Source organism: Bos taurus, chromosome 1, assembly GCF_002263795.3.
Source record: "Bos taurus isolate L1 Dominette 01449 registration number 42190680 breed Hereford chromosome 1, ARS-UCD2.0, whole genome shotgun sequence".
NCBI classification, from domain to species: Eukaryota; Metazoa; Chordata; class Mammalia; order Artiodactyla; family Bovidae; genus Bos; species Bos taurus.
In genome coordinates, this window is record NC_037328.1 from 146,733,942 (window position 1) to 146,751,306 (window position 17,365).

At 38.4% G+C, this 17,365-nt stretch overlaps 1 protein-coding gene across 6 annotated transcripts; it reads left to right on the forward strand.

The window, feature by feature from the left end:
* Positions 1 to 374: 374 nt before the first annotated feature.
* LOC101902902 (vomeronasal type-1 receptor 3-like) lies at positions 375 to 16,690 on the forward strand. 6 transcript variants are annotated; one of them, XR_003036333.2, is made up of 6 exons: positions 383 to 676; positions 5,704 to 5,746; positions 9,899 to 9,978; positions 10,316 to 10,341; positions 11,562 to 11,682; positions 15,687 to 16,690. XR_003036333.2 is itself a non-coding variant. In XM_059889519.1 (5 exons), the coding sequence occupies exon 5, from the start codon at positions 10,963 to 10,965 to the stop codon at positions 11,890 to 11,892; it is 930 nt and encodes a 309-aa protein (XP_059745502.1). In that variant the 5' UTR covers positions 375 to 676; positions 5,704 to 5,746; positions 9,899 to 9,978; positions 10,316 to 10,341; positions 10,918 to 10,962; the 3' UTR covers positions 11,893 to 16,690. The 6 variants fall into 6 exon arrangements, 4 of the variants coding, with proteins under 4 accessions (XP_059745502.1, XP_059745505.1, XP_059745511.1 ...); XM_059889519.1 differs by having other exon boundaries at positions 375 to 676; positions 10,918 to 16,690; XR_009495690.1 differs by lacking the exon at positions 10,316 to 10,341 and having other exon boundaries at positions 378 to 676; positions 11,565 to 11,682.
* Positions 16,691 to 17,365: the final 675 nt, after the last annotated feature.

Genomic DNA, 17,365 nt, shown 5'->3' on the forward strand with positions numbered 1-17,365 from the left:
CAACTTTGGGAAAGGTTAGTAGGATTTCTCTGGACTATTTTTACAACGTCCTGTGAATACATTTATTTAAAAATAAAAAGCTTATATTTTAAATGGAAATTTTTCATGGGTTTGAAACTGCATAAATCATATCACTGTTTTATACTGCAAATTCAAATAAAAATTAGTTTGGTCATTGAACAAGATAAAGCAATACATTTGCTTTATATGGAAATTTCAGAAACCTGAAATTCAGCTCTGACAGTCACCGCTCCAGCCTCAAGGATGATACATGGTGATCAGTGTAACACTGAATATTGAGATAATTTTTGTCAGCTGAGAGAATTAACTTACGATTATCTTCCTGGCATAGTTCTAGAACCCTGGGGAATAATTACCAAGCTTAGTCCAACTCAGGAACAATCTATTACCTCAGAAGGTAATTGCACACTTGAAAATGATGAATAATTAACAGGAGACACATGGCATCAGAGAGGGCAATTTAGGCTCCCCTGGACATGCTTGACTGAGTCTCTGTACATGTGGCCATTTCCACTTTGGATAACAAACAAGTTAGTGCCCAGTGGGAGATGAAATCACACAGCCCCTTCCCCATAACTCTGGCTGCCTGTCATTGCTTTTCAGCGCAGCACGTGTGAGTTAACCTGCCTGCACCGGGCCACTGAGACCGGCTTTGGTAAGGATGCTGGTGTGATTGGGGTCTCAGGGCTGCAAGGAGATACTCAGACTTCTCTAGAATCTCTGCTACTCATTCTGTTCTCCTCTTTCCAAATCTAAACTCATGCTCCCATCTCTTCAGTTCAGTTCAGTTGCTCAGTCGTGTCATCCCCCCATTTCAATTTCTTCTTTGTATTGGTTTTGTAAAAAAATATTTTATGGTATGATTACATTGTGGTTTTACTACATCAACTTTTAAAATTTCTTCAGTTTATTTTTGATTTCTATTCTATTAGTTATTCCCTTTTAACTGAATTCTTCTTTTCTCTTAAAATTTCTTCCTCAGCTTCTTTGGTCAATTCCATTTCTCTTCTTTAATTTTTGTTCATTAAAATAAAAACTCTTCTATGTAATTAAGATAACTATGTATACTTGATTATAAATCAAAATATGTCATCTATTGATCGGGTAACCTTTTTTGCCCATTTTCTTTTATTATTTTTTCTTTGTCCTTTACACTTTGTGTGTCTTAACCCCTATTCTATTTTTATTCCTTGTCTCTTTTCTTGGTGGCATTTTCTCTTAAACTTTCATGCATTCATGTTTTAGAGTTTTTTTTTAAGCATATATCCAGTGATTTTTCCTATCAATGAATATTTCAAGTCATTTTCTTCATTCTTCCTTTTATCTACTTCTGCAATGTATATCACTCTTTTTTCTTTCTGCTACTAATTATAGTATTTCTGCTGTTTCCACGATCTTCTCCACCATCATCTATTTTCAGAAGAGTATTTGTTGTTCTTTTGTTTCTCTTTCCATTGTCCTTTGGTTTATACTTAATTCTATTATCTTTTATCCAATAAGTTTTGCTTATCCTAATACATCTGCATACCAGGATTTGCAGTTATGTTGTGGCAGATATCTTTCCCCTCCACTGCTGTTGTTGTTCAGTTGCTAAGTCATGCCTGACTCTCTGCGACCCCATGGACTGCTGCATGCCAGTTCCTCCTCCATAGGACTGGTTATTACATTCACTTTATATTAATTGTAACATGGTCAAATTTTAAAAATATTTTTGTTTGTATTTCTTTTTTTAAAACATTTGAGAAAAATGTATCTGGCCTAAACTCTTGAAGATATTCTCTACATTAATTCCAAAATATCTAATACATTTGTTTGTATAAAATAGATGTTAAGTGCATTTTCTGATAAAATAATCACTTTATATCAGAAATATCTAAGGTCATTTGTAGAAAAGAACATCTTTTTTGTGAAAGACTCTTTTCCCACTTTACTTCCTCCATCATATATCAGGACTGGAAAATGTGTAGGTTGATTTCTAGGAATTCTACTGTGTTTCACAGGGACCTCCTGGACCAAAATCATTGTATTTAATGATTTAGCTTTGTAATGATTTATTTTGATATCTCCTAGAACAACTATTTACACAGTCTTCTTCATACAAATTTCTTTGACTATTCTTGACATTGTGTATATCATTCTATAGTTGGAAGTATCATTTTTCAGAAATAATTTGGATTCTGTAATATTTGTGTATTATTTCTGAACACTTGTCATCACCAACATATTACAGCTTTGAGTCTTGAATATAAGGGATCTTAACATTTATTTAGGGCTTTAATATTTCTTAACAGAGTCATACTTTTTCTCTTAGTGCTCTCATGTCTTTTGTCTTTGTATTTACAGTTGCTTGATATTTCTATGCTATTTAGAGAATATCTCAACCTTAAACTTTATCTATAGAAATAGAGTTTGTTTCTGACATCAATAAATTTACTGCTTATTATATAGTGATACTTTTATCCACTTGTGAAGCTCTCTTACTTCTGTTTTTTTTAACCCTAGGTTCTTTGGACTTTATATACATAAAATAATGACATCTAATAGGGAAAATATGTTTCTTCCTTTCCCAAACGTATGCTAGTCATTTTCTTGCCCTGTTTTGTGGATCATCTCCTCTGGTACAAAGATGATGAAAAACTACCCTGTTTTCTTCCTGCTCAGAAAGAGTAAGTTCACAGGGTTTAACCATTATACAGTATGATTATGGACCAAGGGTTATAATTACTTTTACTAGGTTAAGCAGTACAATGCTTATCCTTACGTTTCTACAAGCTGTTTTGCTTTTGAATGCATTTTGGATTTTACCAAGAAATTCTGATGCAAGTACTGGGACGGTCATACTTTAACTTGTAAACATAGTTATTTCATTGAGTAATTTCTGTTTAATATTAAGGTGAATTTGCTTTCTTGAGACAAAGCTAACTAATTTTTGGAAACTATCTTTTATACATTATTGGATTAATTAACTGATTTGTTCAGGATTCCATCTTCATGGATAATATTGATATGTCTTTTCATTTTTATGTATCATCAGACTTGTGTTTTATTTCAATGTTCAGTTCAGTTCAGTTCAGTTCAGTCGCTCAGTCATGTCCGACTCTTTGCGACCCCATGAATCGCAACACCCCAGGCCTGCCTGTCCATCACCAACTCCCGGAGTTCAATGTTATACCACTGCAATAAATGATTTTTAGAATTACTTGTACCGTGATGTTTTGATAGAATTCACTATGACATTTTCTGGTTCTAGCAGTTACTTGTGGCAAGGTTTCTGACAACCTCATTGTAAGGGCTGCTTCTTAAGAATTCAATTTAGGGCATAATCCATCAGAAGTCACTTTTTCGTCTGAAAAAGTGATTGAAAAGCATTTTTTAGAATTTTTTGTAGTAATGACTGGGAGGGTTTTGGGCTGTGTATGCATGTGCATGTGTGTCTTAAAATATTCTTATTATACATTTATAGTGATATTTTCATCTATAATCAGTTTCTAGGACACCATTTGTTTTCCTTTATCCCATCAATTCTATAATTCTGTTCTCTGTGACTTCTATTATGGTTAAAACATTCTAAAGAATGATAGTCTGTGTCTGCTGCTGCTGCTGCTGCTAAGTCGCTTCAGTCCTGTCCGACTCTGTGTGACCCCATAGACGGCAGCCCACCAGGCTCTGCCGTCCCGGGGATTCTCCAGGCAAGAACACTGGAGTGGGGTGCCATTTCCTTCTCCAATGCATGAAAGTGAAAAGGGAAAGTGAAGTCGCTCAGTCGTGTCCGACTCCTAGTGACGCCATGGACTGTAGTCCACCAGGCTCCTCCGTTCACGGGAGTTTCCAGGCAAGAGTACTGGAGTGGGGTGCCAGGGCCTTCTCCGAGTCTGTGTCTACCTAGAGCTAAATTCTTTCATTTCTTGAATTTCTTTTTAAACTGTGGTAAAGGTGGCTCGGATGGTAGAAAATCCGCCTGCAATGCGGGAGACCTGGGTTCGATCCCTGGGTTGGGAAGATCCCCTGGAGAAGGGAACAGCTACCCACTCTAGTATTCTGGCCTGGAGAATTCCATGGACAGAGGAGCCTGGCAGGCTGCACTCCCTGGGGTTGCAAAGAGTAGGACACAACTGAGCTACTTTTCACACCACATACACAAAATACACATAATTTCCCAGGTGGCTTAGTGGTAAAGAATCTTCCTGCCAATGCAGGAGATTCAGGAGAGGTGAATTTGATCCCTGTTTCAGGAAGATCCCTTGGAGTAAGAAATGGTAATCCATTCCAGTATTCTTGCCTGGAGAATTTCATGGGCAGAGGAGCCTGATGGGTGAGAGTCCATGGGATTGCAAAGAGTTGGATTTGACTGAGCATGCACACATGCAAGCAAAATACACACAACATGCAATTCACCTTTTGGACCTTTTTTAAGTCTGCAGTTGGGTGACCATATATACATTCACAATGGTAGATGATCGTCACCAGACTACTAAGTTCCAGAACTTTTCCATTGTTCCAAATGAAAACCTCATGCCCGACAAAGCAGTCATTTCCCATTCCCTCTTCCCCACAGTCTCTGGCAACTGCTAATCTGCTCTCATGGTGAACTTGCCTATTCTGGGTATTTCATGTCAATAAAATATGGGCCTTCTGTATCTGACTTCTTTTATTAGCATGTTTGCCAGATTCATCTATGTTGTAGCATGTATCAGTGTTTCATTCCTTTCAATAGCTAAAAACTGCATTTTGCTTATTCACTCCTCCATTGATGGGCCTTTAGACTATTTCTACCTTTTGGACATTGCAACTATATATACTACAAATATTTGTGTACAAGTTTTTGTTTGAATTCCTGTTTCTATCTATTTGAGGCTGTGCATAGGAGTACTATTGCTGAATCATGTAGTACTTCTTTGTTTTATTTATGGAAGAACCAGTAAATTATTTCTTGTGAAGGCTGAAGCTCTTTAAATTCCCTCCAGCAATGCTTGGAGACTTCCAACTTCTCCACACACCTGTCATTATTTTCCTTCTTTTGAATTATTATAAACCTAATGGATTTGAATTGGCATCTCACTGGGGCTTTGATTTGCATTTCTCTAAAGAATAATAATATTGAGCACATTTTCATGTTCTTCTTGGTCATATGCCTATTATTTTGTGAGAAATGTCTGTTCAAGTTCTTTGCCCATATATTAGTTGGGTTATTTGGGTTTTTGTTATTGAGTCGTAACAGTTGTTTTTTTTTTTCTTTTACATATTGCAGCTACTGCTGCTGCTGCTAAGACGCTTCAATCGTTTCCGACTCTGTGCTACCCCATAGACCACAGCCCACCAGGCTCCCTTGTCCCTGGGATTCTCCAGGCAAGAATACTGGAGTGGGGTGCCATTTCCTTCTCCAATGCATGAAAGTGAAAAGGGAAAGTGAAGTCGCTCAGTCGTGTCCGACTCTTAGCAACCCCATGGACTGCAGCCTACCAGGCTCTTCCATCCATGGGATTTTCCAGGCAAGAGTACTGGAGTGGGGTGCCATTGCCTTCTCCGTTATTGCAGCTACTAGACCCTTATCAGAGATATGATTTGCTCATACTTTCTCCCATTTCATGGGTAGTCCCTTCAGTTGCTTGATCATGTCCTTTGATGTATGAAATTTTTTAATTTATAAAGTCCCATTTTATATTTTGTTGTTTTGTGCTTTAGGTGCCACATTTAAGATACCACTGCCAAATTCAAGGACATGAAGGTTTGTCCTTTTTTTCTTCTAAGAGATTTATAGTTCTGAACTTTAGTTATATGATTTATTTGGGGTTGATTTTTGAATATGATGTGAAATAAAGGGCCAGCATACTCATTTGCATGCAGAAGTCCAACACTGGACACTGTTCTCTTCCGTACTGAATTTTCTTGTTAAAAATCATCTGGCCATTGATGTATGGGTATTTCTGGGTGTTCTTTTCTATTCCATCCACTAATATCTCTGTCTTTATCCCAGTATCACACTGTTTTGATTACAGTCATTTGGTAGAAAATTTGAAAATCAGGAAATGTGAGCCCTCTAACTTTGTTCTTTAAGGTTGCTTTGGCAGTTTGATGTCCTTTGAAATGCCATAGGAATTCTAGGATTAGCTTTTCCATTTCTGCAAAATGGCTACTGGGGATTTGAAAAGGACAACATTGAACCTATAGATCACTTTGAGAGTAATGCCATTTTAACAATATTAAGTTTTCTAATTCACAGACATAGGATGTGTTTCCATTCATTTCTGTCTTCTTTAATACCTTGCTACTATATTTTTTAGATTTAGTGTATAAATCTTTTACCTCTTTCATTAAATGTTTTCCTAGATATTATATTCTTTCTAACACTATTGTAAATTTCATTTTCTTGGCTTTTTTTTTGGATTGTTCATTGCTAGCATATAGAAATACAGCTGAATTTTGTGTGCTGATCTTGTATCTTACAACTTTGGTAAATTTATGTATTGGTTTAAAGTTTTTTTGTAGATCCTTTAGGATTTTCTATACATAGAATCATATCATCTATGAATAGAGCTAACTTTACTTTTTCTTCCTAATATTGATGACATTTTTTTTCTTGACTAATTACTATGGCTAAAAATTATAGCTCAGCGTTGAACGGAAGTGGTGAAACAGGCATCCTTGTCTTGTGCCTGATTTGAGGAGAATGAAAGCTTCCAGTCTTTCACTATGTAGTATGGTGCTGTGCGTGTATGTTAGTCACTCAGCTGTGTCCGACTCTTTGCAACTCCATGGACTGTAGCCTGCCAGACTCCTCTGTCCATGCAATGTTCCAGGCAAGAATACTGGAGTGGGTTGCCGTTCCCTTCTCCAGGGGATCTTCCTGATCCAGGGATTGAACTACCTTTGGGTTTTTCATATATTGCCTTTTTCTTGTTGAGAAAGTTTTCCTCTTCCTGGATTATTGAGTGTTTTATTTTATTTTTTATCATGAAAGGATGCTGAATTTTTTTTCAAATGCCTTTGAAGCATCATTGAAATGGTGATGTAGATTTTCCCCTCATTCCATTAATGTGATATATTATATTGATTTATTTTCATACTTTGAATTACTCTAGCATTCCTAGGATAAATTCCACCTGATCGTAGTATGTTATTTTTTTAGTATGGTACTGGATTCAGTTTGCTCTGAACCTGTTCAAACTGTGATCATGCTGTACTTTCCACTCTGGAGTGGAAGTAGAATGGACAGACCAGCCAGACTCCATTCCAGATAGGCTACAACAGTAACAGGGGCAGCTTGCTATACGATAGGTATAGCCTGGATGGGTCCCTGGGTTATCTGGGCTGAAGGTTGAGGTGGAAGTAGTTCGATAACAGTGACAGGGAGGCATTCTTACATCACTTTTTGAAGTCTTCTTCATCTTGCTAGATGTCATGTGTGAAAATAACCAACACTCTCTGTTGCCATTCAGCCACAGATGTTCTAAACAGAGACAAAATCCTCTAAGATAATGAACTTCAGACCCAAGCTATTTAAGATACAGTAAGAACTTCTAGTTTCTGTTCAGAGTCCATGCCTAAGCATCCACCAAATACAATCCAAGAGCAGAGGAAATTAAAATAAAGCAAATATAAGCAAGTAAATAATAAAGATTAGAGCAGACATCAATGAATTTAAAACAGGAAAACAAAAGAGAAAAATCAAAATCAAGAAAATTAATATTCTTCTAGACAGCTTGACCAAGAAAGAAAGAGAAGACACAAATAATATTAGAGGAATGACAGAAAGAGAATATAGCTAATGATTCCCAAAACACTTAAATACTCGTAAGGGAATTCCATGAGCTGCCCTGGTGGCTCAGCAGTAAAGAATCTGTTTGCGATAAAGGAGTTGAAGAAGACATGGGTTCGACTCCTGGGTCAGGAAGACCCCCTGGAGGAGGGCATGACAGCACACTCCAGAATTCTTGTTTTCCCGGAGAATCCCATGGACAGAGGAGCCTGGTGTGCCGCAGTCCATAATGTTGCAAAGAGTCAGACACAACTGGAGTGACTTAGCATGCACACACAAGGGAATACTACAATCAGCTCTAAGCCTGCAAATTTGATAATTTGCCTGAAATAGACTAGTTCCTTTAAAGACAAACCACCAGTAGTTACTCCAGAGGAGAAGGGGGTGACAGAGGATGAGTTGGTTGGATGGCATCACTGACTCAATGGACAGGATTTGAAAACTCTGGGGGATAGTGTAGAACATGGAAGCCTGATCTGCTGCAGTCCATAGGGTTGTAGGGAGTTGGACATAACTTAGCAACTGTACTAGAACAACAACAGCAGATCTAGATACCCTGAATAGCCCTAGACCTACTAAAGCAATCCAGATCCAGCTGGTTTCAGTAGCAGATACTACCAAATGGTTATAGAATAATACCAAGTCTATACAAGCTCTTCCACAGAATGTAAGGGAAAGGAACACTTCCCAAATGAGTTTAAGATTTCTTTTATTCTCATGTCAAAACTAGACCAGAAAACAACAGATCACTATCACTCATGAAAACAGACACAAGATTTTGTGTCCAAACTAAATATTAGCAAATAGAATCCAGCAGTACATAAAAAGTGGAAAAAACCATCATAATGAAATTGGAATCACTCCAGAATTGAAAGGTTGGTCTGAATTTCAATCAAGGCAAATCACTTACTAACATACAAAATAAGGAAACTTAAATGACTATCCAGATGCAGAAAATATTTGACAAAATTCAAAGCCCATTCATTTAAAAAGCTGTTTGTCAACTAGGAATGGAAGGAAACTCCCTTAGTTCAATAAAGGTTAGCTAGGAAAGTGTACAGCTAACATTGTATTTAATGGTGAGTGATGGGAGTTTTCCTCCTACCATGATTTTTAAAATACTGACTTAAACTTTGCATTTTGAGATAATTATATATTCCCATGTAGGTATTAGAAATTAGACAGATCCCCTGTACCCTGTACTCATTTTTTTCAATAACACCTCACAAAACTGCAGTGCAATATCACAAGCGGATGCTGACATAGATATAGTCGTATAACAGATGTGGGGATTTAGTCGTGTCCAACTCTCCATGGGATTTTCCAGGCAGTATTACTGGAATGGGTTGCCATTTCCTTCTCCAGGGGATCTTCCCAACCCAGGGCTCAAACCTGGGTCTCCTGCATTGCAGGCAGATTCTTTACCAACAGAGCCATCAGAGCAAGATACAGAGCATCCCGTCTAAACAAGGATCCCTCATGATGTCCTTTATAGCCACACCATCTCTCCTTTCAGCATTTCCTGTACTTAACCCCTAGCAACCACCAATCTGTTCTCTATTTCTGTATTTTGTCATGCAAAAGTGTCATATATAAATATAATCATAGAGTGTGTAGCCTTTCAGATTGGTTTGTTCACCCAACATTTTCCCCTGGATTCATACAGTTACTATACTTATCAATAGTTTGCTTCTTAACTTTCTGAAAAGTGTCCCATTGTATGAGTGTATTGCAGTTTGTTTAAACCGTTCATCTGTTGAAATAAAGATGTCTAGGTTTCCAATTTGTGACTATTATGAATGACACTGCTATTAACACTAGAGTACAGGTTTTGTGTGAAAGTAAGTTTTCATTTCTCAGAAATAAATTCCCAGGAGTGCTGTTGCTGAGTTATATGGAAATTGCATGGCAAGCTTTTTTGTTTTTTGTTTTTTTGAAGAAGAAGCTTCCAAACTCTTTTCCAGTGTGACTGTGATTTTATATTCCAACTAGTTATACATGAGTGGTATGAGAGGTATGTTTTCCCACACACTTGTCACTTTTAAAATTTCAGTTATTCCAATGGGTGGATAGTTGTAATAAGTCTGACTCTATCTTTTGGATGCTGTTGTCAACTTTTAGGCTGCCTGCTCACCCTTCCCCCATGACTCACGCCTGTGCAAATTGACAAGGAATTCCAAGTGCTCCTGCTTTTGCCTTAGGTAAGAGATAAAGGACGCAACCCCCTGCTGGCAGGTGTGCAACTTCATCCAGACCACACTCCATCAGGATAAAAAAAAAAAAAAAAAAAACACCCAATCTCCTTTATATTCATTTTTCTATCCATTTTCGCATCATCTTGGGAGGCTTGTCCTGCTTTTCCCAGACAGAACCTCATGCTGTGAATAATAAGCCTCCTCTTATCCCTTGGTCTGCCATCAGTCTCCACTTATGATATAAGGAAATAGTCAAATAGAAGCCTAAGGGAGTCGTGAGACACTGCAGGACACAGCACTTACTGTGCGGTGAGATGGGTGATTCTAAATTTTTCTGTTTCAGCAAAGCAGTGGATCCCATTGCATCAGGTAAGAGATTTAGAATGTGATGGAGGTAATCTCTAATGTGGCTGTTGATTTTGAGTTCGATCATAATATCTACTTTAATTTTTCTTGGACTAGTCAAACTTATAACAAACATGACAATAAAATATAACTAGTGTTAGATATGTTTCATTTGGCAGAATTTTTGTGTGACATTTATATATGCTTCAATAACGATTATTTGTAAATGAGCTATATAATACAATAAGCATTTGGGAAGATATTATTGTATAGATGCTACTGGTTTTTCATATGCATAGAATGATATGAATATTAGATTATGTAGATTAAGAGTTACAATTTTAAATTAAACTGTCTCTTGATGTATACAATCAGCAGAACATTTCTAAGAGAAATTGACTGGAATAAATGGTGAATACATATGATACTTTCTGTCTTCATAAACATTAAATTCTGCTGTTTACAAATCCTGATGGTCCCTTAAGAGGTCTGATGTAGCTGAACACTTACTCATTGCAGGAAGGCTTCTGGAAGCTTGATACATTCACAATCACAATTATTTTGAATCTTTATGTTCATAATCAAATTATTTACCTGTAGGATGTGCTGGCCTTGGTTTGAAGATCTAAGAGAGACTGAAAGACAATGATTTCCAGTGACAAGATTTTTGGGATCTTCTTCTTTTTTCAAATTTGCATTGGGCTCATGGGGAATTCCCTGTTATTTATTTTGTATATGTACGTCTTTTTATTTCTCCCCCATAAGAAGAAGCCCACAGATGTGATTCTTGCCCACCTAACTTTCGCTAACACCCTGGCGCTTGTATTCAGAGGGGTTCCAAATATACTGTCGTCCTTTGGAATTAGTCCTGAGATGGGTGATATTGGATGTAAAGCAGTGGTTTACATCCAGAGAGTTACTCGAAGTATTTCCCTGTACACAACCTCTCTCCAGAGTACGTTTCAGGCTGTGACAATTACTCTGAGTAATAGTAAGTGGGTTTGGCTCAAAATAAAAATGTCGACATTTATTCAACCCTCTTTACTTTTTTCCTGGATCATCAACATGGTCATTTATTCTGAGATCATCTTAAGAAACGTGGCCAACAGGAATATCACTGATGCTAGATCTGGGTATTATGCTGCTTATTGTAAAACTGACGTACCTAATCACCACATAGTAGCAACATTTCTAAGTGCAATATTCACTCGAGATTTGTTCCTTCTCTCTCTCATGACGTGTAGTAGTATCTACATGGTGACTATTCTCTTCAGACATCGCAAAACAGCTCAGCATGTTCGCAGCACCATCCAGTCTCCACAAGGCTCTCCTGAAATTAAAGCTACCAAAGTTATTCTCATGCTGGTGAGCTGCTTTGTTTTATTTTACTGGACCAACACCTTTCTCACTGTTTATTTATTTTCTGTGAGCGGGAACAAGTGGCAACTTGAGAGCTTTGGTAACTATGTTGCATCATGTTACCCGAGCATCTGTCCTTTCTTACTGATTAAAAATGAAAATAGAATTTCCAGAATAAATTACATCAAAACAAAGATCAGAATTTTCTCTTTCTAAATTAAATGATCATATGACCACTCCGTAGTATTCTGCACCACTGGAGTAATGTGCACGAGTACAGAGTAGCTTGTTTTTCAATGCCTTGAGTTAAAGCAGGTTAGCTCCCACTGAACTGAGCTAAGAAGGTTTAGATTATGATGTCATGTATATAAGATTTAAAACTTTATAAAACAGTAACATATGGAATGTAGAATGTTTTGTAACATAGGAAACATTATTAAATCATAAAAGTACAGAAATTGATAATTTCACAAAGAAACACCAGTTACTTTTGAGTGTAAGCTAACCTCAATACTAAGGTATGAAATATATGTTATGGTATAATATAAGCTATGATATAATCTGTGCTTTATACTTTGGTATGTTAGAAACATTTCATATTTAGTTATAAAAATAGATAAAAGTCTTCACATTGGCATATCAATTCAGAAATGTCTTCAAATTTTACAATAATTACTTACCTACATTTAAGATACAGTAGGAATAGAGAGATAAAACAGCATCTCACAACACCTAAGAGCTTTGTTTTGGTCCTGAGGACTGTTGAGCATACAAGTGAACTTAGGCTCTGAATTGTAGATTAAAAGATAAAGGGGGCCAAAATTAAGTTCCCAAGATTTAGGTACCTCCTGAAGGTAAAGACAAATGGGAGAGCTTCTCACAGTTATCTAAACAGTTGCTCTAAAGGGCTACACGTTCAGCAGACAGCACAGCAGAAGTGTTCATGTAAGTAGGTGGTCTGGGTTTTGAGTTAGGGGCTCAGCTTTGGGTTTGGATTTGGGTTTGGCACTAGGGTTAAAATTCAGATTGCAGTTTGGCTTTGGGTTGAAGTTAGGTTTAGAGTTAGGATTAGGGTTACGATTAAGCATCAGGTTTGTGGTAGGGCTCTGGCTTGTATTTGGGTTGAGGTTGGGGTTAAGGTACAGTTGGGGCTGTAATAGTGGTTACAGCTTTACTGCTTGTGCTTTTGGTTTCATCTAAGGATTCTTTGCAAAATTGTTATCATGAATATTTACCCCTGTTTTCTTGTATAGCTTTCATGTTTTTGCTCCTATATTTAGATCTGTGAGATATTTTATATGTATTACTCTTTGTAAGTGATTTAAAGTAAAGTGCTCACTTTTTTCTTTTCTCTTTTGTTTTTCTTTCCTTTCCATTCCTTTCCTTTCCTTTTCCCTTCCTCCTATTTCTCTCCTTCCTTCCTCCCTCCTTCTTTTTCTTGGTTGGTGAGTTGCTATCAATCTGTACCAGCATCCATGTTTAATTACTCTCTGCTATTCTTGTTGAATTGTTTTGGGTGCTTTGTGAAAAACTGTCCAGCATAGATAGATATGTGTGTGTACTTTTGTACTCTCAAGTCCATTCCATCAGTAAGTCTTCTATTTCTGCCGTGCACACTGTCTTGACTACTGTCCCTTTGTAGTACATCTTCATACTGGAAAATACCAATCTTCCTACTTCATTTCTCTTTTTTCATGTTTGGCAATTCTAGTCCTTTGTATTTGCACATGAATTATACAGTCAGGTTGTCAATTTCGACAAAGAATTATTTGGGGATTTTGATAGGATTATATAAATATGGAAGTACGTTTGAGGATTATTGCCATCTCAGCATATTAAGCATTCTGATATATGAACATTGAACATGGTTTCCATATATTTACATACTTAATTTCTTTCAGCACAGTTTTGTAGTTCTAAGAGTATAGTTTTTGCTCCTTTTGGAAATTTATTTCTAAGCACTTAATTCTTTTTTGATGCTATCATGAATGGAATTTTTAAAAAAAAATTATTTTCCGATTTTTCTTTGCAAGTTGTCTTTGTCTGCTTGGGCCATCATAACAAAGTACTGCAGACTGGGCCACTTTAACAACAGAAATTTTTATTTTCTCACAATTCTGGAGGTTGGAAAGTCCAAGATTAAGGTTCTGACAGAGTTCAGATCCTGGTGAGATTTCTCTTCCTGGCTTGCAGATGGCCATTCTCTCACTGTGTACTAAACATTTTAAAGTGAGAGAGACAGGGTCTCTAGCATCTCTTTCTGTTTTATAATGACAGCAGTTCTATTCATATTGGTCAGAGTTCCACTCTTATGATCTCATTAATCTCAGTCACTTCACAAATCATCCTATTTGCTTGACAGTATATTTGGAAATTAAGGAGTTGATATATGATTTTGGGGCAACACAATCCATTTCAGAGCACAGAAAAAACAATAAAGCTTTTTATTCTGCCACCTTGCTGAACTAATTTCTTAGTTCCACTTTTTTTTTTAATGGATTCCCTTGGATTTTCAATATGTAAGATCATGTCACCTGTGAATAAACATTTTCTGTTTCCTTTTCCAATCTGTGGTCCTTTTATTTAACTTTCTTACCTAATCGCTCCGATTAGGGTCTTCAGTGCAGTACTGAGAGAACTGGCAAGAGTGGACATTCTTGTCTTGTCACTGATCTCAGGGACACAGCATCCATTCATTTGCCATTATGATGTTAGCTGTGGGTTTTGTAGATCCCCCTGATTAGTTTGAGGAAGTTCCTTCTCCCTAGTCTGTTGAGTATTTTATCAGGTACTAGGTGAGAGGGCTGGAAAGACAATGGCTAAGAAGAGCTACAAATCCTGCCCAATGATGCAGTAAGTTCCTTGCTGTATATTGAAGCAGATGATGTGAAAAGAAGACTAATAATGCTGACCTTTACTGATCTCTTATCATGTGCTCAGCACTCTCCTAAGTGCTTTACATGCTTCACTCATTCAATCATCACAGCCATCTGAAGTTGTTCAAGTGCAGTTATTAGCCTTCTTTCCCAGATGAGGAAACCAAGTCTCACAAACATTGACTCCTGTATCTGGTTGGTAGAGCTGGGCTTCAGATGGACTTCAGAATCTGAGCAATACATCACCCCCTGAACCAGCTTGATGAAGGGGAAGGGCTGGGGCGAGAGTGCTGCAGAGGAGGTGGCTGTGGTCAGAGGGGATGTAAACAACGAGTGTTCATGCCCAAGGGACTGTCTTAGGTGAATGGGATGAATCAGTGACCGAATTAGGCTAAGTCTATCTGAGCCAACGTTCAAACAATGGGAGACAGACAGCAAACCACAGCTACAGCAGGTGACATCTATAGTTACACTAGAATATGCATATACTACGTGGTAAGGTGGAAGATAGGAATGCAGAGGATAGGGAGGGGCAGGAGTGTCAGTGCTAGTTCATGTTGAAAAGCTACATTTACACTAGTTAGTTGCTCAGTTGTGTCCGACTCTTTGAGATCCCATGGACTGTAGCCCACCAGACTCCTCTGTCCATGGAATTCTCCAGGCAAGAATACTGGAGTGGGTAGCCATTCCCTTCTCCAGGGGATCTTCCCAACCCAGGGATCAAACCTGGGTCTCCTGCATTGCAGGCAGATTCTTTACCAACTGAGCCACCAGGAATGCTATTTACATTTACACTAAGGGAGTGAATAATCATGATGGTGTGATCACTCACCTAGAGCCAGACATCCTTGAATGTGAAGTCAAGTGGGCCTTAGGAAGCATCACTATGAACAAAGCTAGTGGAGGTGATGGAATTCCAGTTGAGCTATTTCAAATCCTGAAAGATGATGCTGTGAAAGTGCTGCACTCAATATGCCAGCGAATTTGGAAAACTCAGCAGTAGTCACAGGAGTGGAAAACGTCAATTTTCATTCCAATCCCAAAGAAAGGCAATGTCAAAGAGTGCTCAAACTACTGCACAATTGCACTCATCTCACACGCTAGTAAAGTAATGCTTAAAATCCTCCAAGCCAGGTTTCAGCAATACGTGAACTGTGAACTTCCAGGTGTTCAGGCTGATTTTAGAAAAGGTAGAGGAACCAGAGATCAAAGTGCCAACATCTGCTGGATCATCGAAAAAGCAAGATGCCGGGAGCCAGCGTGAGGAACTCCGCCCGTGGCAAAGGTCATGAGGAAGGAGGCTCAGCATACACAAAGGCAAGATCGAGCCTCAGGAGTCCCCCTGGAAATTCTTGAGCATCTACCCCCCAAACCAGAGTCTGCCTACTTTCTGCTTTGTGCTTTCACCTACACCTCTGACTTTATGGGGGGCTGTCCCCCACTACCTCTCTCTGAAAAAAGAGTTAACTACAGCTCCAGTTAATAATTCCTGGGTGTGACAGTGTTTCAACCTACAAACTCCTTTGGAAGTCCTCTAGCCTGCCTGAATAGGTTTTTCCGGCCACATGTGATTGTTCAGAGCCTCCCAACTGTGAGAGGCATGAGATGTTCTAAACTGTCTAAATACAGATTCCTTTCAGCAGTTAAAAGACTGATTAGAAATTGTATTGGTGAAGGGTTTTTCACTTGTTGGGCCAATGTTTGCTGCTAAGTCTCCATATCCCTTACTCACTGTGTCCCTGGCAGTGTATTGATTGATATAATTAGTGTATAGAAATGTAAGTAGTAGCTTCAATGTTTGTAACCTTGGACCCTTGAGTTAATTCTTTTCTTGTTATAGCCCACCACACCTTTGCCCTATAGGAATGCAACTTTATCTAATGCTTTTGGAGGCTGGCGCCTGACTTTAGAATAATCACCTTTAGAGAAAAATAAGTTTCTTAAAATGTTAGCAGGCCTCCTGGCCAGAAGATGATGTAAATCACCTAAACTTTTGCATATGCTAAGTTTGAAAGCCTGGCTTTGATTAGGATCAGGGACTGCTGTCCTTGCATGACTCTACCCCTTCCCCCATTATCCTCTATGCACAACTTAAGGTATAAAACTACTTTGGAAAATAAAGTACGCCCTTTTGTTCACCGAAACTTGGTCTCCCCATGTCGTTCTTTCTCTCACCTTCTGGCTGAATTTTCATCCGGGGCGGAGAGGCTCGTCAAGCCTACTAATTTTGCCTGGGCTTCTAAGATCTGATGGGGGAGGCCTTAGTGTCTCCTCTCCTTCGGGAGAACGGGAGGATGCCTACGGCCTACTTAGGTGACGCAAAATTCCTTATTTTGGAATTTTATTAGCTTTCCTCGTAAAGCAAGTTATTCAGCCTCTTTTCTCCACTGAATTTCCTCACTGAGCTATTCTTATTTAATCACTCTTTATATCTTTAATTAGCATTTAAATAAGCTGTTGTTTCCTGATCGCGGAAGCCGTCTCCCCTTCGAAACCCCTGACTGCACCGGGGCTGGACCCCGGCAGCAAGAGAGTTCCATAAAAACATCTTAATGGCACCCCACTCCAGTACTCTTGGCTGGAAAATCCCATGGGCAGAGGAGCCTGGTAGGCTTCAGTCCATGGGGTCGCTAAGAGTCGGACATGACTGAGTGACTTCACTTTCACTTTTCACTTTCATGCATTGGAGAAGGAAATGGCAACCCACTCCAGTGTTCTTGCCTGGAGAATCCCAGGGATGGGGAAGCCTGGTGGGCTACCGTCTATGGGGTCGCACAGAGTCGGACATGACTGAAGTGACTTAGCAGTAGTGC